Here is a 23,967-nt window from a genome sequence, read left to right as displayed (position 1 = left end):
CATTCTTTTTTTCTGAATGCAAATACCTCCTATTGACATGTACATACATATTATGTACTTATGTATATTATCATATACCATCATTTATTTACATATAAAGTATACGTTCATTTTTGAATGTACATATGTAATGAAAAACTTCATGAATTACTTTCAGAACTTTATTAAAATTTATTCGCGTCGCGCGCATGCACAAAACCTTTTGTTCACAACGCAGGCGCAGAAATAAACGCTCTGCGTATTTCTCCTTCCCACGTGACTCGCCATCAATTCTCGGTGGAATTTTTTTTTTTTTCGTTTTTAAATTTTTTTTTTTTAATGTAATCGTAAAAAAATTTGTAATACATTTTATGTATCCGCTTATCATTTCAAAAGTAACAAAATGGTCAAAAAATAAGCAGTCGAAGAAATAAACGCACCGCCTATTTTTCCTCGCCACATGTTAGACTCGAGTTCAATTCCCGGCGCAAACTTTTTTTTATAAATTTTTTTTTTAAATCGTTTTTTTTTAATGTAATTGAAAAAAAAAAATTTAATAAATTTTACGTATTCGCTTATTATTTCAAAAATACGAAAATAGTAAAAATTTAATTGGTTTAATGTCGAGGTGAGAAATGTGTTGTGTGTTGAGGTGAAAGATGTGTGGTGTTTCTAATTTTTGTGTGGGCAAAAGTCAGTGAGGTGTCTATAAACTCGGTGTGCTAAATGACCTTATTACAAATCTTTCAAATCTCAATTGTACTAAAAAAAGCTCACAGTAACATTTGCACCTTCTCATTGCATTAACATTCTCTGCTCAAACTATGTTATATATTCGTAGTCAACAGCCCTATGCTAAGTAAACATTGCTGTTGCCGTTAGCTTTTATGTGTGTAAAAAGAAATATGCTTGTTTAGAGTTAAACTACTCCTCTACAATGGTAATATACAAATTTTCGATTTGCTCTATTTTCAGTTGTTTTAATTACAGACAACTTCCAACGATTTTCTAACGAGTTTTGCTTTTTACATTTTCTTTTTAATTGTTATTTGTGGCTCCCATACATCGAGCTTCTTTTTGAATCCAAGCTTCTTCAAATGGTTTATAACGGTTTGATGACTCAGGCCCAGCTCTTGGCCGATGCTACGGCTGCTAATATGCCGGTCTCTTTCGATCAATTCAGCGATTTTATCGCAATTTTTGACGACGGGCCTTCCGGACCGTGGCGCATCTTCGCTCACCTCTGCACCACAACGAAAACGTTGAAACCATCGTTGTGCGGTGGAAATGGAAATTGTATCGGGTCCATAAACTGCGCAAATTTTATTGGCAGCATGAGATGCATTTTTGCCTTTATCGTAGTAGTACTGTAAAATATGCCGTATTTTCCCTTTATTTTGCTCCATGTTTGCGACGCTATAACTCACTAACGACTAAAAGCAAACAACAATTAATCAAACACGTGTTAGCACGTGAAAAGAGTTTTCCAAAAAGCTCTAGCGTGAACCGATGCGACGAATACAACTAGAACTACGCGCTTGCAAAGACAAGCTTGCGGAAATACCGCAAGACTTTTTTGACAACCTAGCACTTCGTATATGCTCCCTTATTACTTTTTATATGCGACCACTCAATTCGCAACTGTAATTCGCCTTTTTGGTTGCTATATGACTTGAAATTGTATGTATTATTTTTCATGAATTCTTAATCCAAATATTGTAGTGCTGCTTTGTTTTTTTTGTTCAACCAATCTGCAATCAGTTCTTTTCCATTCACGCGTTTATTTCTAAAGTAGGATGATCTCTTAGTTTTCTAACAAATTTTTAGTTCTTTGGCGTTTTTGCTGTTCCCGCAGCATTCTTTTCTAAAGGTTGCAAACGTCAAACTATCTAATAGATACTATTAAATTACTTATATATGCGATTGTGCATTTGATCACAGGAACTCCTTCATAGATAACAACTCCTTGTTCTTGGTGCCCATCTGCTCTGCTAAATTACTCAATTTATTTTGTTGCGAACTGAGCAAGGCGAATTTATTACAGGTGACAGCAAACACATATAAGTAAAACCCTACATGTATTTGTTGTTGCGTTTGGTGCAAGCATCATGTCAAAATCAACAAGCAAATGTAAACATACGAATGAAAACATACCAATACATACAAACAAAACATATCATTTTGACGTAAGCCATACCTACGGCGAAAAATTCAGCTGGGTGAATGCTGTCACCTTATTAAATCCACCTTGGAACTGAGGATACAGCTGGCGTCGCTTTTATTAACTCAAAAGCTGAAATCAAGGCGAATTCATACAGGGTGATACCAGTGCTACAAAAATCAAATAGACATATATTTTGTTCTCCAATTTGAATGATCAAATTTCAATGATCATTACTTCGATTACTTCTTGATTACTTTAACATTTCAATCAGCAAAGGAAAACAAAGCAGCTGTTCTATTCCTATCACCTGTTATGGATGCACCTCAGATCGTGCATTGCTCACTCCTGTTTCTCAATCAGCTGTTCGGTCGGATTCATCACAATATAAAATTATTGTTCTTGCTATATATATACCTATTATATAAAGATCACTTTGTATTTTTTTGAAAACACTCATATAATACATAATACATAAAAACATTAACTTAGCCAAATTTATCCTCAATGATTGCACTAAGTTGGACCAACTAGCTGTTGTTATAAAAACAGATATAGAATCGTAACCGTGAAGCAAGACAATAATTGCCTGGACTGAACGAAGAAATGTTGTGCATCTATCAGTGCAAACTTTGCTCTCCATCATTCCTCTGGGTGGTGTGACTAGAACAGGCGATTAGGTTTGTTTTTCTTCCATTTTGGTAGTTTGAATGTCAAAGTGACAAGTTTTTTTTTACTTTCTGATTAAAAATCGAGGTAAAACTAATTGAAAGTATTTACCTGATTTTTACACTCAAACCACCAAATGGCAAAATCAAAATTCGCACTTATGTAAATTTACATGTACGAGTATTTGCAACAAGTGATAGAATACAAGACTGTGCCTTCCGAATTCGCTGGTACGTCATCGCTTACGAATGTTCAAGCAAGAGTAAGGAAAATTACTTGTTTGTCTAGCGGAAGAATAAGCGAAGGCAATAGAAATTGCCAAACTCTACATGCTGCTACAACAACAGCAACGACCAAACACAAGAAATTAAACACACAAACAACGACGACACGTCGGCATAGAAATTAAAAAAACAAAACGAGTTTTAAATATTTTTATAATGCGTGCCTTCACAAATTTAACAGGCGGCACTTTATCTTCATAACTTTGTTTAACTAAAAAGTTACAAATCTTTAAATCACAATATTACCAAACCATTCACTGAATGTTTAGAAACTAGTAACTTCTTTCCCCTATTTGTTTCGTTTACTTCAAGCGATGACTTCTTCCGGTTCCGCAAAATCCGAAAAAATAAGGTACGAATTTCGGAAGGCGCCATCTTTAGCTTCTGTACACCATGTGTGTTCACCTTGTACGAATTCGCCTTGGCCATTGAGGAAGTACAAAATGCAATCCTGCAACATCGTGCTGCCATATGTAAAATATATAAATGAAAGTTATTAGAGGTGTTCGGTTTTTGAATATTTCAAGTAGATCTTTTAATTTATTTGTGTTTGATATCCATTTCAAGCAGGTAATTGGCTTCAGATCTAGAGTGTAAAGTGAATTTTATCTAAATTTATTTTAGAAATGAATAAATGGCTTTGATACGCTATAACTAGTAGACTCATCACAATGTGTCCGTTGAGCCTTTGAACTTGACTGACAGCTTTGTAGATAGGCTATATGTATTTGTTTCATGATTCAATTATTAAAGGTTTGCTCACTTTTGACATTAGAATTCTGACACTATTCACACACTACAATTCTGGACATACCGAGCAAGTTCTTGTTCATAGTACAAATTGTAATTAAGTAGAAATTTTAATCAAATGTGCAGGCTCATTGACCTATTGTGAGGGCTCTATAAGGAAGTTAGAAAAATAAGTAAACTCAGTATTATATTTTACTCAATGAGTCCCTTGCATGCAATGCAATTCTTTCAACTCCATTGGATATCAAATATTCAGATATTTTATACATCTCACCTTTTCTTGGAATACTACTTTATTATTTGTTGTTTTCACTATTAAATAAAGCACTTCCAAACAAACGCAATCATTTAATTCTCGCTATGAATACAAAATCAGGTGATTTTTAAGATTCATTTTCATTTTAACGAAATGAAACGTTTAACGAGTTGCCGAATACCGAGTACAACGTCCACGGATTCGGTGTAAAAGTCCCTGGTATTTTTTGTAGGTTGGTTTCAAACTAATGCAACTAATAGAAATTTTAGCTTAACATCTTTAGTGAGTGGATATGTATGTTTTAATGCTTTCTTCAAATATTTTTCTAGCCATGGGCTCTTTTGCGTTCAATATATGCAGACGTAACAGGATTTTAATGAAGGATGCATTCGAACCATGTTAAATATGCCTCAGGTCCTTAAAATTCTGAAATCATATCCCTTCCTATAATTGCTGTTTAATTTTAATTAAATGGTCGCACTATCCACTCCCAACACTTTAACTGATTTATCTCAAAACTACTTTTTCGGCCAGGTGTTGTCAAAAAAAAGAAAAAACTATTCAACCGAATCGTCTGAAATTTTAATATGTTGTTCTCAATACATCAATGGCTATCGCCCGTACTAGAATTATATTAATATTTCAATTATTTCGTATTTTTTTTATGAAAAACCCCGATTTTTAGAGAGTCAATTTCAAAACCGCTACATTTTGTCAATTTTTTTTTTTATTATTAATAATTTTTTTGGTTTTTGTGTTTCAGATAAATAAAAGAGCCAAAATGGACAGCTCTGTTTAGGTCCAATTTTTCGGGAGAGTCAACTTCAGAGCCATTTTTAGAATTATTAAAATTAAAAAAAAAAAAAAATTTTTTTCATTTTCGTATATGAAAGAAGTTAAATAAAAAGCCTAAAAAATTTAAATATCAGTTTTAATTTTTATTAGCTCTAGACCACCGGCACCCCTTAACACAAATCACGCGCGTAATGCTCCTAAGCTCTGCTCCGAGCTCTAAGAGAATTTAGTGAGATCTCTAGTTCTATACCGCTTGACATTTCGGTGTCCAAGAATGAATTTTATAAATTTCTCAACTCTTTTTTTAATTTATTGATTTAACTGTCTGTAGTAATTTCAGCGCATATTAGTTCTAAGTGCTATGTAAAAGCTATAATTATGTTTTAGACTTGAAATAAACGAAATTAAGAATCAATTTACTTTTGCTCGATATGACCACCTTTTGCCTTGACTATGGCCTTGAGACGATCCAGAAACGAGTCACAAGCTGACCGAATGTGACTTGCAGGTATTTTGGCCCACTCGCGGACAATGGCTTTTTCAGCGGCTCGAAACTGGCGGATCTTTTATTTCGGACCTTGCCCTCTGAAATAGCCCAAAGAGAATAATCTATTGGATTCGCGTCTGGTAAACTTAAGAGCCATTGTGTGAAGTTCAGAACGTTGCTTTTTAGCTATTCTTGGTTCACTCGAGCTTTGTGAGACGGTGCCGACTGCTGTTGAAGCGTCTTTGGACTGCCACCGAAATGTTTGTCTGCCCACGGCTTCAAAGCAAACTCCAGAATACTTTCTGGATAATATTTCGCATTTACCTTGACGCCAGGCTCAATGAAAACGATTGCAGAGTGCCCATCTGTGGTTACAGCGGCCCAAACCATTATCTGTGACGGGTGCTGCCTCCTGGTGGCCAATCGATGACTCAAATTCTTGTATGAACGGTGGGTCAAATAAACCATATCGTTTTGGGAGTTTACGAATTGCTCAATTTGAAACATTTTCTCGTCAGAAAACACAATGTTCGGAAATTTACCGCATTCAGCAAAGCGAAGAACTCTTTAGCTCTCTCAGGTCTGATTTTTTGCTGCTTTGGTGTGAGATCATGCGCCTTTTGGACCTTGTAAGGCTTGACTTTGAGATAATTTTTCAGTATGCAGCGGACGCTCTTCTTCTTCTTAATTGGCGCGATAAGCGCTTACGCGATTTTGGCCGAGTTGTTGCCGTTTATTGTCGCCAAAATGCTTCCGCGCGCTTGTAAACAATACTCTGGACAGCCATTTAGTTGGATACTTTAGCTGTGTTATTGTAGTTGTTGTGATGCCAGGATGCCAGGTCATTTGCACTTTATTGTGAACTGCTCCAGAGTGTTATGCAGAATTTTCAATAATCCAACCTCAAAAGTTTTAACCCAATTGCATTGAATCGGAATACATTTCTTTTTTGATTCCGCAGATGCAAATTTTTGTCATAATATCTGTACATTTCAAGGCGCATTCATTAAAGGTGATGACACTAGATCAACAACACTGTGCTGTACGTTTGATTGTCAAAGCAAAGTATTGAGTAGCTAGAAAACAAATAGTGAATTCGCCTTGTTTCATTCTGAGCTGACAGCCACATGGACACGGCGAAAGAAAAAAAAAACAACTCAGCTGATTTACCAATACCACCTTTAATAGGGATTCGCCTTGGTAAATTTCTTTTAAGTAAAAAAGTTCAGGCTTTAATATTAAATATTTAGAATTACATATATTTATTGCAATTGTAAAAGGGTTATCAAAACATCTAAGCTTCAGTATAAACCTTTTGTTTTCACGCATATTACATAATTAGTTAGGTATATTACAAAGTATTTTTGTTTTTCAAGTTAAATTTATAGGATGATTTGCTAGTTGAAAATCGGCAGGAAAGCACTCTGTGGTTATGTAAGTTTATTTCGATAACTTTTTACGTAATTAATGAAACGAAAGCGAAAAAGAAAAAAATTGGAAATATGAACTACAATCGCATTTATTGAAACATTCCATAACAAGTCATTTTTTTGTTGTATCAATACAGAAAAGTCACAAAATAATAATACAAAAATAGGGTGTAAAAAAGAGAGACATACAAACGAATTATTTTAAAGTAATTTAAATACATTTAAAACGTCTTTAAAAAAATTAAGACTACAATTAACCTGTTAAGCGATTAGTTTTTCTTATAAAGCTCGATTTACTGTGCTGAATTAATTTCAAGCGAAGACTGTCGATGCAAAACCGGTTTTCAGCCAAATATTGGATGCACCGTGCGCGTTGGCTGAACGATTATCAGGAAATTCAGTGTTTATGCTTACTTTATAATGTCAAAATAACAGGGCAATTTTCGTTTTTGGCTTAACTTTAAATTTCATAGCAAATGCAATTTCCTTTTTCGGCATGACGCACATACACATACGACATAAACTAAAAAATTAACTTTTGAAATTGACGCATATATACGGCATAATCACTTAACAGGTTAAATATATTACAAGCAAACGGAAAGTACACAATTTTCGAGGCAAATCTGAAGTGTACAGAAATAAGGTAAACCAAAAACAGGAAAAAAATAGATTTCTTAAAGTACGTATATAAAATTTCGTGTTTCATGTTTTTCAAGCTTTGTCCAGTTATACTTATCGTCCTAATTCTTTAGTTTTTGCGCACGCAACACTAGTCAACGAAATATTACTTTCATTTTCTTATATAATCGTTTCGCCAGACCAGTTTAACGTATTTTGCCATTACACAGCTTCTCACATACTTTACGATTTTTTCCACGCTTAGTATAAAGTTTACAACGACTTTTGTAAGTTTTTTTTTCGTTTTTCGTTATCAAAAAATGCCTATATAAATACATTATTACTTTTTCTCGTATCATATTTAGCTTTATTTAACATACATATATATGTTTTTTGTATATATATATTTTTAGGCAATAATGTATGTATGTATAGTAAAAATACATTATTAATTTGGCATAAATTTTATATAAGTATGCTAATATTAGAGAGGACGATTTGCAGCGTTGGACAGACAGCAGAAAATGTACATACATAAATAGCCACCCTTAAAAGAGTTTTCAGTTTTCGCAGTTTTTTATTATATGCTTTTTGATATTATCAAATCTTTGTTCATTTTACGAAAATAAGCTATTTTCAGTTCTCTGCTATCGCCGCGCATTGTTTCAGTCACAATAGTAGTGTGTTTTGTTAAATCGGCTGATTAGTTTTGTTTCATTAATGCTGCTCAAATACATTTATTAATTGTTCTACGTTTAACATCTGGGAAATGAAAATGAAAATAAGCAAATAATTGAACATTGAAATATTGTATTAATCTCTTAGTATTTATTTAGTATAGCATTTTATGATTTGGCGCTCACCATTTTAAGATTATTTTAATACAGTACACAGGTATGTTATTTTGAGGCAACTTGAACTAAGATAATTTTATTTTTCAATTATTCACAAACTCCATTTAAAATTACACAATTTCGTGTTAGCATTTTTATTTCCGCATTTTCTAACTTGCCATGCATATACATACGTATGCATGTACGTATGTCTGCATATTTAACGAAATAACCAGCGCGCGCGTTAACGGAGTGCAAAAATGTTCTTATTTCGGTGAGTAGCAACAACTGATTTTAAAAATATATATTTCTATTTTTTTCTATAAAGTTATTGTACAACGCGAAAATTTGTGAGCATTAAAAGGCAGCAACGGCGGGAGGGAAACACATTCAAGTGTAAAACAACTAATCGAAACGATAACTACATTTACGGCAAATATACAAATATCATATAATCTCGAAAATTTGAATTTAAGTGCGTCTATTGCAGTCAGTCAAAAACACAAAAAGAAAAAAAAAAATGCTACCAGACAATCTCTTGGCTCGTTTTGTAAGAGATACAGGCGTTGAGCGCCCTTGTATGCAGGCTGGCGCTCTGCTATTCAGTTATGTGCACGAATTGCAGATGTCTGTTAATTTCACGCTTATAAGAGCTGAATACCATAATATTAATGCGTTTTCACATAACGAATTATACTTCTTTTTTGTAATAATAGTAATTTTTTCTAATTATGCATGTTTAATCACGCGTTTTATCCATACATAATGACTCAAAATCACTCTTAATATCCGTTATAACAAAACTGTTTAACAGAGCTCTGTTCGTGTCGGCAGAGCACGCAGCTGTAAGCAGAGAATGTTAATGGAATGCCAATGTGTGGTGTTTTCAATTTTTGTGTGTGCAAAATTCAGTGTTGTGTTGTTTTTGTTGTTGTTGTTGCAGCAATACTAAGCTCTGCCAGTCTAGTGTATATCACCGGTGTGGTGTCGATATGGTCGGTGTTCCAAAAAACCTTACAAACAACCTTTCAAAACTCAATTGTACTGAAAATGTTTAACAGTAACATTTGCGCCTTCTCATTGCATTAACATTCTCTGCTGTACCTAAGCGTTTGCTCACTCAAACTATGTTATATATATATTCGTAGTCAACTGCCCTGTCCAAAGTTAACATTGCTGTTGCCGTCAGCTCTTGTGTGAGTGTGTGTGTGAAAAGAAATATGCATGTTTAGAGTTAAACTACTCTTTTACAATGGTAATATACAAATTTTCGATTTGCTTTATTTTCAGTTGTTCTAATTACAGACAACTTCCAACGATTTTCTAACAAGTTTTGCTTTTTACATTTTCTTTTTTTTTTTTAAATTGTTATTTACGATATTTTAAGTCTAACTAAAGCACATTTAGAGTGTGTGAGTGTGTGTGTGTAAGTGGACAATTTACAAACAATATTTCTTTAAGTTTATTTAAAAATGTAATAATGAAAATGTAAAAATGTATTTTTCTGGTTTTCATAAAATTAAAAGGTGGAAAAAGCTCTAAGTATTATTTTAAAATAATTTAAAAATCGATAAAATAATATTAATATTAATACAAACGAAACGTATTTTGAATCGATAAAGCGTCGCGGAGCAAGTTTAATTAAAAATTATTTTAATATAAATTTAATTAAATTCATCGTCGTTCGCAGTGGTGGTCGGGTGACTCTGATCGTTGGCACTGCTATTGTCGTTGCTCTCCTTTTGCGCGCCACCATCTGTTGCCGACTTGGACGAAGTATTGCCGTTGCCAGCAGCGGCAGCCGACGCCGCTGGTCTTGCATCGACATCGTCGCCTTCTTGTGCACGCACAGCTGCCTCTAGCGCGCGTATACGATTCTCATGCTTCACAATAATCGCCTTCAGCTTACGTATTTCGTCGGTGATGTCTCGCAAATCCTTTTCCTGTAAACATAAATTCAAATTATGAGTAAGTTAGTTTTTTTTTTTAATATTTCAAATTGTTTTCTTTTATTTTGTATACTTACGCTGACACCGCTTATACCGCCGGACCCGCTCGATGCGTTGTTGTTAATCGACGTTGCATGATTGCCACCAATTACTGCGCTGCTCGCACTCTTCGAAGTACCCGCCGAAGCTTTATTGAGGATATTCGCTTTCTTTGACACCGACAGCGACTTGCTGGCCGATTGTGAGACATAGCCACCCTGTACAATAGAGACACGATCCTATTTCAGCGTTTTAGTAATACTGTTCCGCCCACTCAGGGAGCGGATGAAAAATGGAAAATAACAAAGAACACAACGAAAACACAACGACGCCATACAACGTGCGTATTAGCGGTGGAGATGAACGAATGTAGAATGTGAATGTATGTGGGTGATGTGGATGGCATGCGTTTTGAAAATGCTGTATTGTATTCTTGTATGTATTCTGTATGAGTGTGAATGCATGCGTTTGTGAAGTGTTGTTTGAGGTTGTTTCAATACCTCTTTCAAAGCAATATAATTGCAGTTTCTTGCCGAAAAGTGGATTGAATTGTCGTTGAACTTCTTCAATAGATTATTTATAACGGTTTAATGAAGAGCATATGAAATATTTATTTGATGTCCAAAATTGTATGGAAATGGGTTAATTTTTGAATGGCTGATTTTTTTGGAAGCGGCTCTTAAAGCTATGAATGTTTTAGTGGTTTTTAGAAAAACAAATTATATGCGTTTATGTTTTTATGGACAAAGCAGTCTCTTCAAAAAATAAGGAGTTTCATTTTGTAGAAAACAAAATTTCATTTCATTTTGTAAAAAAAAAAAAATATAGCATATGCTTTGTGTTTGAATGAAAAACGCTATTCAACTGGCACTGTACAATTAATTAAACATTTTGGAACGGCATTCAAACAAAATTCTTGCAATTTTAAAACTGTAACGAATACTTAGAGAATACTTTAATGCTATTAGTGGTATAAGTGGTCTTCAAACATGTCAGGCAGAAGTATGCAGCCATCAAACCAAGTCAAACCATGAATTGAAAATTTCAAAAAACTTTCTAAATTGGAATACAAATCATTAGACTTCGCATCGCGGAAAAGTTTTGGCACAATAACGCAGATTGTATGGATTACATTTTGAGTATATCATAAAAAATAATGAACGGCTGCGTCTAAAAAGCGGTAACATTAAACGACTTCTAAAAGACATTGAAAACTATGAGAGCTACTTTGGTCTGCCCTGGCTGATAACCTGGTACAAACGCTTAACAATAAAGGATCCAAAAAGAAATAGGATATGCAGATAACATTTCTGTAATAATTAAGGGCAACCACGAAAGGGTCATACAGGACCTCCTTAGCTACGCGCACGATATCCAGGACAAAAAAGACCGACATTTACTGGATCGGACGGTGTACAGACAGACAATTAACGACATTCATCGGGAGACGCTTACCACCTTCTGAAGGGGTTATATACCTTGTGTTGAACCAAAAAATTGAAAATTTTTTATGGCATATTCTAAAAGTACATCATCTAAAAAATATAAATTCAAAAAATCATAAAGATCGGAACACTAGAACGAAAGTTACAGGCTGTGGAAGCGCGCGACCTTATCCATAAACGAAGTGCACGCAAAACTTTAGACGCGATTATCTCCAAGTCGTGTTTTTTGAAAATTTATCATTATTTTTCAAGAACTATTTGACCGATTTGCATAAACTTTTTTTTTAATTATTCGAAGTTACAACCTCGTGAATCCGAACGGTTCACTTTTTATAAATATTTGTATAGTTCGCTGGAATTAATTTTTTTTTAATTTTTCAACCCCCCAAAAATCGTTTTGTTTTTGGTGCAAAGCTGTTTTCATATCGAGAAAATTTTTTTTGGTAAATAAACCGTTCAGATTCACTAAAAACATTTTTCTACAATAATCATTTAATTTTTTTGATTTCAGTTGAGCTGCTCATGCGCTACCGTGATCACCACAAGCCTCTTCTAAAAAACGGCGTTTCGGGAGAGGAGCGATATCAACAATAAATAATAACATTTTTTAAAAGAAAAACACCAAAATGTATTCTTCGAGAGTTACGCTTCAGTATGATATAGGTATGCCTCATTTGAATAAAAGTTTTAAAACATATTAAAAAAAAATTATGACAATCGTCCATTTTTTCGGCCTCACAAGGTATATAACCCCTTAAGCTCCCGACCCCCGAATGGAGCTCCAACTTTCTCGAGAGCCCCGCTAACCTTGGCGCAATTACGTTCTGGATACAGTAGCAGAATCGACCACGACATACTAAACACATGTCCGGCATGCGAAGGCACCCCGCACGACACGAATCACCTTTTCACTGGCCCCAGCAAACCCACTCATCTAACACCTCTCTCCCTCTGGACCCAATCTGTCGAAACAGCAAGTTTCCTGGGCTTAGCGTTAAATGAGCTAGACGAAAACGACCGGTGATTTACACTACACTGACAGCGCAAAGTTGCTGCTACAACAACAATCAATAGACCCTACCAAAACCACTATTACTCCTTTACCAGGAAAGGGGTTTTAATATACTCCACTCTACTCTGGAAATAAATGGAATAGAAGTATCTCTAAAGGGAGAGGTTAAATATCTAGGAATTATCCTGGATAAAAAACTCACCTGGGCGGCCCATCACTCTGTAATAAAAAAGGCTACGAGAAACCTTTGGAAAACAAAACAACTTTTGAGTAAATCCTTAAATGCTGAGGCCTAAGCTCTAAAATGACTAAATTAATCTCCAAGGACTTGTAATGATCACCGCAAGGGACTTCTGTAGAAACGGGCTCCACACAAAACGCGATAACTTTTACAATTATAATTTTTTTTTTTAAATTTTGCTAAGGTCAAGTCGAAACATGATGTATTAATGCTATGTTTTTATTTTTGTAAAATAAGGCAATTGACAAGCAAAAAAAAATTTTTTTTTCGGGCCTCTGACTACCCCTAACCCCTTAACAGAGTGGCAATGGTTGATTCTCAATTTCAGTCATATGACTTAAAACACAACTCAGCTTGTTGCCCTTGTAGGTTAGGTTAGGTTAGCCTGGTTGGCATTAAGCCACGCATAGACCTTTTGGCCCCTAGCGATACCAGATGGAGACTGAGTTCTATGAATACTGAAAGTAGACATCATGTAGGATGTCAACGCTTTTGGCGAATCTAAGCTGAGCTGGGAGATCCGCTTTTGAGACGGCCTCCAGACACTCAAACAGTGGAGCTCCCAGATATTTTAAACGCGTTTTTAATAATCCCGGATAAACGCACAGAAGGTGTTCTAAAGTACTTTAGCAGTAGTAGTAGTCTGGTAGTTTTCGTTTGACTTTAGGTGGATTTTCTCCGCTTTCCCACTAGATCAGAAACGTTTAAGCTCAAAAACTGTATGATTACAAAAAAAAAATACATGAAATCAGCTACAACTTTATAAATCATGGACCCGAATATCCTAAGAAGTTATCCAATTTAGTTGGATATTTTTATAAAACAATCTTTTCGGACAAACTTATAAAGCAGCTCACTTATTGACCGACCACCAATGATGGTCGCTAATCAAGCCCCCGAACCGTAAATGTATTCCAATTTTAGGTAGCACTCAATGTCACACCCTACACCCAATACACTTACTTTAAGCGAAAATGTTAGTGGCTCTGCATCATTGCCAGCGATCCATTCTTCAGCTGTTTGTGCTGCATCTTCGGCCAGTGTGTCCGGGTACAAATCCTCTTGGAACAGATCCGATTTACGCGGCACTGTCATCGAGATCACCTGACACAAACCATTATTATTCAGCCGGTAAAATTTGGCAATTTCGCAGGTTGTGACATCGCAGCCACGCTTTGGCATCAAACCAATACCGCGTTGAGGGTCTGGCGTTTGAAATGTGTTAATATAGTGCACGAACGGTGGCTCTGGTGTTATCTGCAAATTAACAGAAATAAATAATACCATCTTTTTTTTGAATATGCATGCATATCTACCTCAAAGTAACGTATGACTGAATCACCTTTACCGCAGAGGTAAATCAGATTCGTATCGGCATCGTAAAGTGGGAACATCACACCGTTGGATGTGTCCAACTCCACCATGACGATGGGTTCATTGAGGGCGTCGGGTGCGCGTAGCGAGTACTGACGTTCCGATGAGCGATTGAAACCGGTGGTGAATATGAGTCCATGACGCAGGAAGATGGCGCGCGTTGCTTTCGATCCCTCATGACAAAGTGCTTCGCTTTCTATTTCACCGCTACGTGGATCATAGATGCGAATCTTTTTGTCCTTACAGGTGGTAACCAACTTCGAACCGTCCCAGTTGAAGCAAGCGCTGTACACAACATCCGGATGAGAGTCGATGTGAACGAGTATCTCACCAGTGCCCACATTCCAAATGACAACCTGTGGAAAAATAATTTCATTTTAAAGTTTTATGTAATATCACATGGAGGAAGAAAATTCTATTTTATGTCGTATCTGTAGGTCTGCAACAATAAGGCACTTACGATACCTTCTGGTGTCCCCATTTACGCAATGAGGCATTCTGGTTTCAGATAATTTCCAACACACCTTGCTTTACAAGCAGTTTCTGATGGGATGCTGCCGCAGAGAACAACCTTGACACTTCCGGGAGGTCAACTCAGTCTGAGATATATCAGAATCTATCTATTCGAACAGGTTAATACAACCGGGAAATACATCCGAAAAATCATTGGCGCATGCACTTCTGTTAGGTGTTTGGCCACCCTCCTCCTATTTGTGGTATGCGTCTTGATGTCATTCCACAAACGGAGGGACCTACAGTTTTAAGCCGACTCCGAACGGCAGATATTTTTTATGAGGAGCTTTTTCATGGCAGAAATACATTCGGAGGTTTTAACTGCCGAGGGGCGACCGCTATTAGAAAAAAAACTTTTTCTTAATTTTTGGTGTTTCACTGAGATTCGAACCTACGCCCTCTCTGAGTTGCGAATGGTAGTCACGCACCCATCCACTCGGCTACGGCGGCCGCTATACGAAAGATGAAAATCTCGCAACATAGAGCGAAAGCGGACTGTCGTGAAGAATGGAGGTATATTGTAGAGGAGGCAATGGTCCAGCGCGGACTGTAACGACAAGATGCATGGGGAATGTTCATGCTGCTACAACAACAGCAACTAAATGTTAAAATTTCGAAGAAAAACTAAATTCTTTATTCGTCTAAGCTTTTCGCATTGATGGCAACAACAATCCAACTCGGTGCTTCAGAAATTATCAAACCTGTGTTACTTTTCATCCGCCGCATACTGAAAAATGATCTCAAAGTCAAGCCTTACAAGATCCAAAAGGCGCATGATCTCACACCAAAGCAGCCACAAGTCAGACTTGAGAGTGCGAAGGAGTTGCTTCACTTGGCCCAAAGCGATCAATTTCCGTGTTCCAAACATTGTGTTTCCTGACGAGAAAGTTTTTCAAATTGAGCAATTCGTAAACTCCCAAAACGATGGCGTTTATTTGACCAATCGTCCATACGAGAATTTGAGTAATCGATTGGCCACCAGGAGGCAGCACACGCCACAGGTAATGATTTGGGCCGCTGTAACCGCAGATGGACGCTCTCCAATCGTTTTCATCGAGTCTGGCGTCAAGGTTAATGCGAAATATTATCGGGAAAGTATTCTTGAGGTTGTTTTGAAGTCGTGGGCAGACAAACATTTCGGTAGCAGACCATGGACGTTTCAACAGGTCTCGGCACCATCTCACAAAGCTCGAGTGAACCAAGAATGGCTAAAAAACAACGTTCCGAACTTCATAACGCCCACACAATGGCTCTCAAGTTCACCAGACGCGCATTCGATGGATTATTCTCTTTGAGCCATTTTGAAGAGCAAGGACCGATCTAGAAGATCCACCAGTCTCGAGGCGCGGAAAAAGCCATTGTCCGCAAGTGGGCCAAAATAGCTACAAGTTATATTCGGACAGCTTTCGATTCGTTTCTGGACCGTCTCAAGGCCATAGTGAAGGCAAAAGGTGGTCATATCGAGCAAAAGTAAATTTATCCTTAATTGTATATTATTTTCACACATTTTTTTACTTTGAATTTAATCAAAAACGAAGTATATGCTGTCTACAACGCGGAACACACGGCGTATAGGAACGCACGTCATTGCGGACAACTATACCTTCGAAGTTGTGCCAGAATTTATTTATCGTGGCACCGCCGTTAACAGCAACAACGATATCAGCCTGGAGATCAAACGGAGAATCACTCTTGCTAATAGGTGTTACTATGGGCTAAGTAGGCAATTGAGTAGTCGAGCCCTCTCTCGCATGACCAAACTGACACTTTACAAGACGCTCATCATACCGGTGTTGCTTTATGGCGCAGAGGCATGGGTAGTGTCACAAAGCGATGCAGCCGCTCTTGGGGTGTTCGAGAGAAAAGTTCTTCGTAAGATCTTCGGTCCTGTGCGCGTTGGCGAAGACTACCGTTCAAGAATGAACCACGAGCTGTATGAGCTCTACGCCGACATTGACGTAGTTCAACGCATCGCCATCCAACGCCTGCGTTGGCTAGGATATGTCGTGCATATGGATGAAGAAGCTCCAGCAAAGAAGGTGTTCGAGGGCGAAGTCCAAGGGAGCCGACGCAGAGGAAGACCATTGCTCCGGCGGAAAGACCAGGTGGAGGAAACCCTATGCTCGCTTGGTGTACAGAATTTGAGAAGCCGCGCGCGGAGCAGAGGCGCCTGGAGAGAGCTAGTGAAGTCGGCCGTAACTCGGTAACGGGTTGTTAGGCCACCTAAGTAAGTAAGAATTGAATCAAAGTAATTTGCCAAACTAAATTTATGGCCTCTTTTAATTGGTAACACTTCGAGTGCCGGACCCTGTTATGCGCATAAGGCTTCAGAGCTTTCGATTTCCATATCAAGGAGAAAATTATAAAACTAATAACACTTTGAATAACTTAATTTCAACTCAATCGTTCTGTCAAAATGGAGTTTAGCCTCTAAAAAGTCACAAGTATTGTTTGATTTTTATATATTTTTTTTTTACTTGTTCACTCCTCTCGGGAGCATAGGGCCTCGACAAGACATGTGCCTTGCGTTGGTTACGTTAATCTATTTGATTTCTGACAGGGTAGGTGATTAGCCTGCCGCTCAGTCCTAAGTAGTGGGAATGTCCACCTGTCGTTGCTTGGGAACAACGCCTTCTTACTACTGCTTGGAGCGCCTTCTGTGTTTTACATTTTTCTGCCAGAAGGATCGTACAAAAGGTTGAGGACTTCCTTAAAGTTGATGTGTCTATGCTATTCACGCGGTTTTTTATGTTACGATCTTTAAATTAACATATTTCGATAGCCTTACCTGATTGTCAGAGCCCGCTGTCAGCAGCACATTGAGCGCGGACGGATGCCACAGCACAAGACCGACGCGACGTTGATGGAACACCAAATCGACAACTGGTTCGGTGAGTGTACGCGACAGACCGCCATCGGGTATTTGCCAAACCTTTACCACACAATCCTCAGAACCAGAGGCGATCACATTATCATTGTGCGGACACCAGGCAATATCCAGCACAGGTCCTTTATGGCCACCCACCAATGGATGATCGGCAGCTATGCGACCGACCTGCAAGTGTAGAGGGAGATAAATTAACGTACAAAGTATAAGTTTCAGATAGCCAGACCACAGACAGCCAGCAGTAAGAGCAATGAGAGCAATGCAAGTGAAAATAAGTAGAATTATGTACATATATATGTATGTGTGCATGTATAAATAAATAAAAAGATAGGTGAAATAAATAAACGAAAGCAAACTTTTAAAAACAGCTGAAGCGAAAATGATTCTATTTTTGCATACGAGTGCCAAATTAATTATATTCCTACACCCGCGCACATCCGTCAAAAGAGTGTGTATGGCAAGCATCGGTGTCCACATATGTATGTATGTATGTTTGTGTTTATATGTATAAATAAGTATGTGCCTGCCGGTATGATGCTTTGTCAACCTCATTTCCTAATTTCTGCCAACATAACAAACAGTTTATTTTCCATTCCCTTTTCAAGCGCGCTCCTCATCAATTCTTTCCACCTCTTTGCTTTCATTTGTTTATTTATTCGTTTTGTAGATTTTCGGAATTTTCAGTGTTTTCATATTTTTCTGAAAATTAAAACTAACACATTCGTACAACCAGCCACCACCAGCCGCATCGTCGCATTCGATATTTCTCACCTGCTAAGTAGTGCCGCAGCACTTCCACCGTACGCCACCCCGCTTCCGACAGCACCGTCCGGACCACTGCGTATACAAATCGGCACATTTTTATGAGCCAGCGCCTGGTAAATAATAGCAATGTGCCGTGAAAATGCGTGAAGCAGGTGGCTCCGACCCATTCAGTGAGATTCCTAATGCCACCAAAGCACCGAAACACCAAAACATCAAAACACCGAAACACCTGACAACCGGTCATTAATCGTATTAAATTGCGAACTGCATAAATGTACGCATACAAGTATTTGTATGTATTTAGGTGTATGTGCGCATACATACACTGAAGAGCAAAACTGTAACAAAATGTAATACTTTCTATTTCAACACATTTTTTTTAGACATGTTTTAACAAATCAAATATTTTTTTTGCATAACTTTATTGGCATGTATGTACTCTCTCTCTCAAACCGGTTTGGTGTCAATGCAACAACAACAACACTAGTAGCAAGCAATAATGCAAATAAAGACAAATGTTACAGTTTTGCACTCAACCCATTTTTTATTTTTTACAATAAATAAAATAAATATTAATAAGATGTCCAATATCCTTTGGATTTTTTCAGCTCGTGGATACGATTGGGCATACTTCGTGTATACCTCAAGACAAAGTCAGTCGGAATAGCATCCCATACATCGCGTGTTCGCTCCCACAGCTCATTAACTCCACTGGGCGGACTTGAATATTCGGCAAGCTTCGATTTTACATGACTCCATAAATTTTCGATTGGGTTCATGTCCGGTGATTGTGGAGGCCATTTCAAGTTACGAAATTTTTGGCGTTGCATCCAATTTCGTACAACATGTGCGGTGTGCTTAGGGTCATTGTCTTGCTGAAAAATTACTTTTTCAGCAGCAAGACCCATACTTTCCACTACACCCGGCAGATTTTGTTGCAATATGGCCAGGTATTCCTCTTTCCGCATTATACTGTCTATTCGTACTAAAGGACCCACACCATTTTTGGAAATGCAGCCCCACACCATAATGGAGTCACCACCATGTTTTACTGTCTGCTTGATGTGATGTGGCTGGACTGCATTTGGGTCTTTAACCCAATACCAGGCCCGACCATCTGACTGAAATCGATTGATTTTGGTTTCATCAGACCAAATAACCTGCAATCGTTTTGAAATTTTATGAAAAAAGGTCTTTTATAATCCATTTATAAAGACGTACCTGATCCCAATCTTCAACTGTCCAGCTTTGGTGAGCCGCAACAAAATCCCGCCTCAACCGCACATGTCTTTTTGTCAGCATTGGCTTGGTTTTCTTCTCCGCTGCCTTTAGCCCCAGTTTTGACAGGCTGCGCCTGGCTGTCCACTGACTGGCATCAATATCCAGCATCTTTAGTGCTTCTTTGGGAGTGACCGCCTTGCTGCGTATTACCAAATTTGCCAGATGGCGGGCATCGCGGTCGCTTATCTTCCTTGGCCGGCCTCCTTTGTTACTGGGAACAGCGTCTGGTACATTTTTCCGCAGCCTTTGCACAGCCATGTGGCTCACTTCGAATTTTTTAGCTATTTTTCTTATAGACCCGCCCTTCTTCAGCAAATCAATTATTTGGCATTGTACTTCCCGATTTAACATTTTGTCTTATTCACGGTCACGTTTATAATAATTAAAAATCCACCAAATATATAATTACGAGAAAAATAACGGAAAATTTGAAAATTAAGAGTGAGTGCAAAACTGTAACATTTGTCTTTATTTGCATTATTGCTTGCTACTAGTGTTGTTGTTGTTGCATTGACACCAAATCGGTTTGAGAGAGAGAGTACATACATGCCAATAAAGTTATGCAAAAAAAATATTTGATTTGTTAAAACATGTCTAAAAAAAAATGTGTTGAAATAGAAAGTATTACATTTTGTTACAGTTTTGCTCTTCAGTGTACATACATTCATATGTACATACTGACATTTCTAGGATTTTTATGCATATTAAAGAGCAGAGTCGAAATTTAATAACTAGAGATTGGCGTACACTTATTTTCTCCAGATCCCTCCCACCGATTATCTTTGATGCAACGCAACTGCTGTATTCGTTGCCTGCTTGCTTGTATTTATACATAAAGGGTGATCAATTTAGAGGTATCGAATTTTAAATTGAAATAAACAATGGAAATTCAAATTGATTGGGTCATCTTTATTATTTTTTTGTAGAACCATTCCTGACGTTTATTTTATAAAGATAATCCCTTTCAAATGTTGGCCGCAACAGCGTCGTAATTCGGCCATCCGTAAACTCCAATTTTGAAGTACTCGCTGGAGAACTTATGTCGGTATAGCGCGAATAACTTTATGGATGTTGGCTTCCAATGCGTCAATCGCAGCTGGTTTATCCACAAAGCATTTAGACTTTACATACCCCCTCAAATAAAAGTCCAAAGGAGTGATATAACACGAACTTCGTGGTCAATCTACTGGTCGGAGACGAGAGATTTAGTGCTCAACGAAACGACGACGCAGTAAATCCACTGTTTCACGGGCTGTATGGCAAGTAGCGCCGTGGGACGTCTTCTTAGAACCAAATGTTGTGGAGATCACAGATAGCATTCGTCATTCACTGGTACATTGGCGCCACTCTCGTCTTTGAAATGGGCCGATGATTCCTCCTTCCTTTAGTTTACAACGATTTGTTTGCTGTTTGGCAAAGGGTAGGTACCCGTATTCGTTCGATAGAACTCTTTCTGCTCTACAAAACTATGTTAATTGTATTTTTGAATTATTTAATTTTTTATTAGTTTTGAGGCTTAGAAATGGAATACCCGGGGCCAAAATCAAAACTTTTGACACCTGCTCTTCTTTGCTTTTCTTCCAGGTCAAAAAGCTGCCGAAGCAGCCTGGGACATTTGCGATGTGCATGGAGAAGGTGTCACAGGCGAGTCTACAGCACGGAAATGGTTTGCAAAGTTCAAAACTGGCGAACGAAAAAATAACATCTCAGCCGACCGTTCGGCTAACCAGTCATGAATTGGCGGAAAAAATGGGCTGCGATCATAAAACGATTCTCGATCACCTTCATTCAATGGGATTTACCGAAAAATTGGGAGCCTGGGTGCCTCAAGGGCTCAACGAAAAAAACAAAGAAAGTCCCCTTCAAATTGCTTCTCAGCTTCTCGCCCGCTATCAAGCAACACGCGGTTATTAACAACGCTTTTTGTACCGTATCATCACGGGAGATGAGAAATGTTGCCTATACATCAATATGAAGCAAAGAAAGGAATGGGTGGCTATACGAGATACGCCAAAGCCGAGAGTCAAGCCGGATCTTCAACCAAAGAAGATCATGGTATGTGTTTGGTGGAACTGGGAGGGCATGGTGCACTGGGAAATGCTCGAAAAAATGCCACGGTCAACAAGGAGCGCTACATTGCCCAACTATACCATGTGAATGAGGCTATTCGACTGAAAAGACCTGATCGACATGGTCAAACCATACTACGCCGCAATCCAAGAGTTCGAATGGAAGGTTCTTCAGCATTCGTCGTAATCTCCGGAGCTTGCATCGACCGATTACTATCTTTTCCACTGCCTGTCAAACTATATGAAGGGTGTTACCTTCGATAACAAAGAGGTCCTTGAGAACTGGCTCAACAACTTCTTTGACTCCAGACTAGGCGACTTTTGGCGGAACGTCATCAACAAATTGATCGGAAGGTGGGAAGAGGTTGTAAACAGCCAAGGGGATATATATAATTGATTAACTTATTGATATAATTATTGGTTTTTGTTTAAATAAAAGTCGGCGGTAAAATCTCTACGAACTTATTCCCAAACCTAAGAGTTTGACTTTGGAAAAAGTAGGTACCTCCAATCTGATCACCCTTTATTCCAAAATTCTGTTAAGGCCGCCTAGTTTATGAAAGCAACATATTTTTTAGTCATTGATTGACCACCGTCAGTGGCGAACAGTGTGAAAATTAGTGAGATTTCACTTCGAAATGATGGCAGTTTTCCTGTGGTTGTAATAAAGTAATGTAAGTTCACGGCGTGGCGATGTGTGGATTCACCATCAAGGTTACATGATTTGTTTTGCATTTCTTATAAAAACAAAATAATCCGCTTTCAAATTTTTAAGTGCTTAAATGGGTGATTTTAAATACACACCCTATACTTCCATAAATACACTAAAAACATGAAATATGCATTTGATGCGTAATTTTTCGTTAAATGCCGCAGGTTATAAGCATTCAAGAGTGGACCATTAAAACCCAGTGAACATTTAAACAACGAAAACAACAACAAATTATTTACACTTCATTCGATGTTTCTGCAAATTGTTTATGCCAACCAAATATGACTTTCAGACGGTCTAAAGGCAGATTAGATTAGATTAGATTTGTGGGTGGTTGGACAAGTACAAGCACTAAGTCAGGAGGCCATTGTATTACACCCGGATAGATTTCAGTAGAAAGAATAGAGAGAGGAAAGATGAAATGTGGGTTGTAAGACGAAAAAATTAGTTTGAGGTCACTCTTCCACAAATCTTTTGGATTCACTGATGAATCTTAAGAGATCCGGAAGAGGAAGAGTATGAACTTTATCCATACTCAGTATATCGCAATCCAATATCCTAAGTCTGGTTCTGGAAAACGCCGGACAGCTACAGAGAAAATGCTCTGCAGTATCGTCATCCTCAAGACAGACTAAACATATCGCGCTGTCAACGACCCCCATGGCAGCCATATGCTGACCACAGGCGTTGTGCCCTGTGATTACACCCACCAGTACTCTCGGGCCCTTTCTGCTGAGTTTTAGAAGTTTTTAGGTTTAAAGGCAGACGTTTGCTTTATCGATGACCTCTACATGCGACCCAAATCCTTTACTACCGAACCACATTTTTATATTTGAAGGCAGGAAATAGTCGAATGGCGCTAAATCGAATATGTTTGATGGGGAAGCAATTCGTACCCTAATTCATGCAATTAGTCTAGTGACCAGTGCGCTGACCTGGTGGAACAAATGCCGCAGTTTTTGCTTCAAATCGGTGATCGTTTTATTCGCACTCTACTATAGAGAATCGAGGTGAAAGAGGTATATCGCAAAAAAAAAAAAAAAAAAACTATTACCGTGACCTTGTTGACCCATCTTTCACATAACTTTATCATATTAAAGTATTTATATAAAACAACAAAAAACAAAATGAATAATTGATTGATAAACTTGCAGACTTCTCATGTTCGCGTACCTTCAGTTGCTAATTGTTTAATATTATACAAAATGCTGGACTTGAGGTGGAAGTGCCATCTATTCTAATTTTCAGAGACTTATTGATACATCCCCTGCAAATAAAACTTATTAACAATGTAGTTATTCTAGACTTAAACGTAACTTAACAAACTTAAATAAAAACCTGCGAAATGGGCATGATGTACAAACGATTACTCCAACTTATGAAACATAGAAAGCTGTTGATTTTGTATGCTTAAG

The 23,967-nt window shown here is 37.7% G+C and overlaps 1 protein-coding gene across 3 annotated transcripts in view; it reads right to left on the bottom strand.

Moving 5' to 3' along the window:
• Window positions 1–6,875: 6,875 nt before the first annotated feature.
• The window catches only part of LOC128868476 (coronin-1C-A), a 61,871-nt gene continuing 44,779 nt past the window's right edge, over window positions 6,876–23,967 (bottom strand). For 2 of the 3 annotated variants that reach the window (XM_054110600.1, XM_054110601.1), the window contains exons 3-7: window positions 17,627–17,893; window positions 14,268–14,681; window positions 13,915–14,208; window positions 10,292–10,492; window positions 6,876–10,208 (exon numbers count right to left, since the gene is read on the bottom strand). In XM_054110600.1, coding sequence (XP_053966575.1) covers window positions 9,930–10,208; window positions 10,292–10,492; window positions 13,915–14,208; window positions 14,268–14,681; window positions 17,627–17,893 — 1,455 coding nt within the window. In that variant the 3' untranslated portion in view covers window positions 6,876–9,929. The remainder of the gene's footprint in view (window positions 10,209–10,291; window positions 10,493–13,914; window positions 14,209–14,267; window positions 14,682–17,626; window positions 17,894–23,967) is intronic. The other variant, XM_054110602.1, reaches the window with a different exon arrangement.

This window comes from Anastrepha ludens, chromosome 6 (assembly GCF_028408465.1).
Source record: "Anastrepha ludens isolate Willacy chromosome 6, idAnaLude1.1, whole genome shotgun sequence".
Taxonomy (NCBI): domain Eukaryota; kingdom Metazoa; phylum Arthropoda; class Insecta; order Diptera; family Tephritidae; genus Anastrepha; species Anastrepha ludens.
This window is presented reverse-complemented; position numbering and strand designations above follow the sequence as displayed.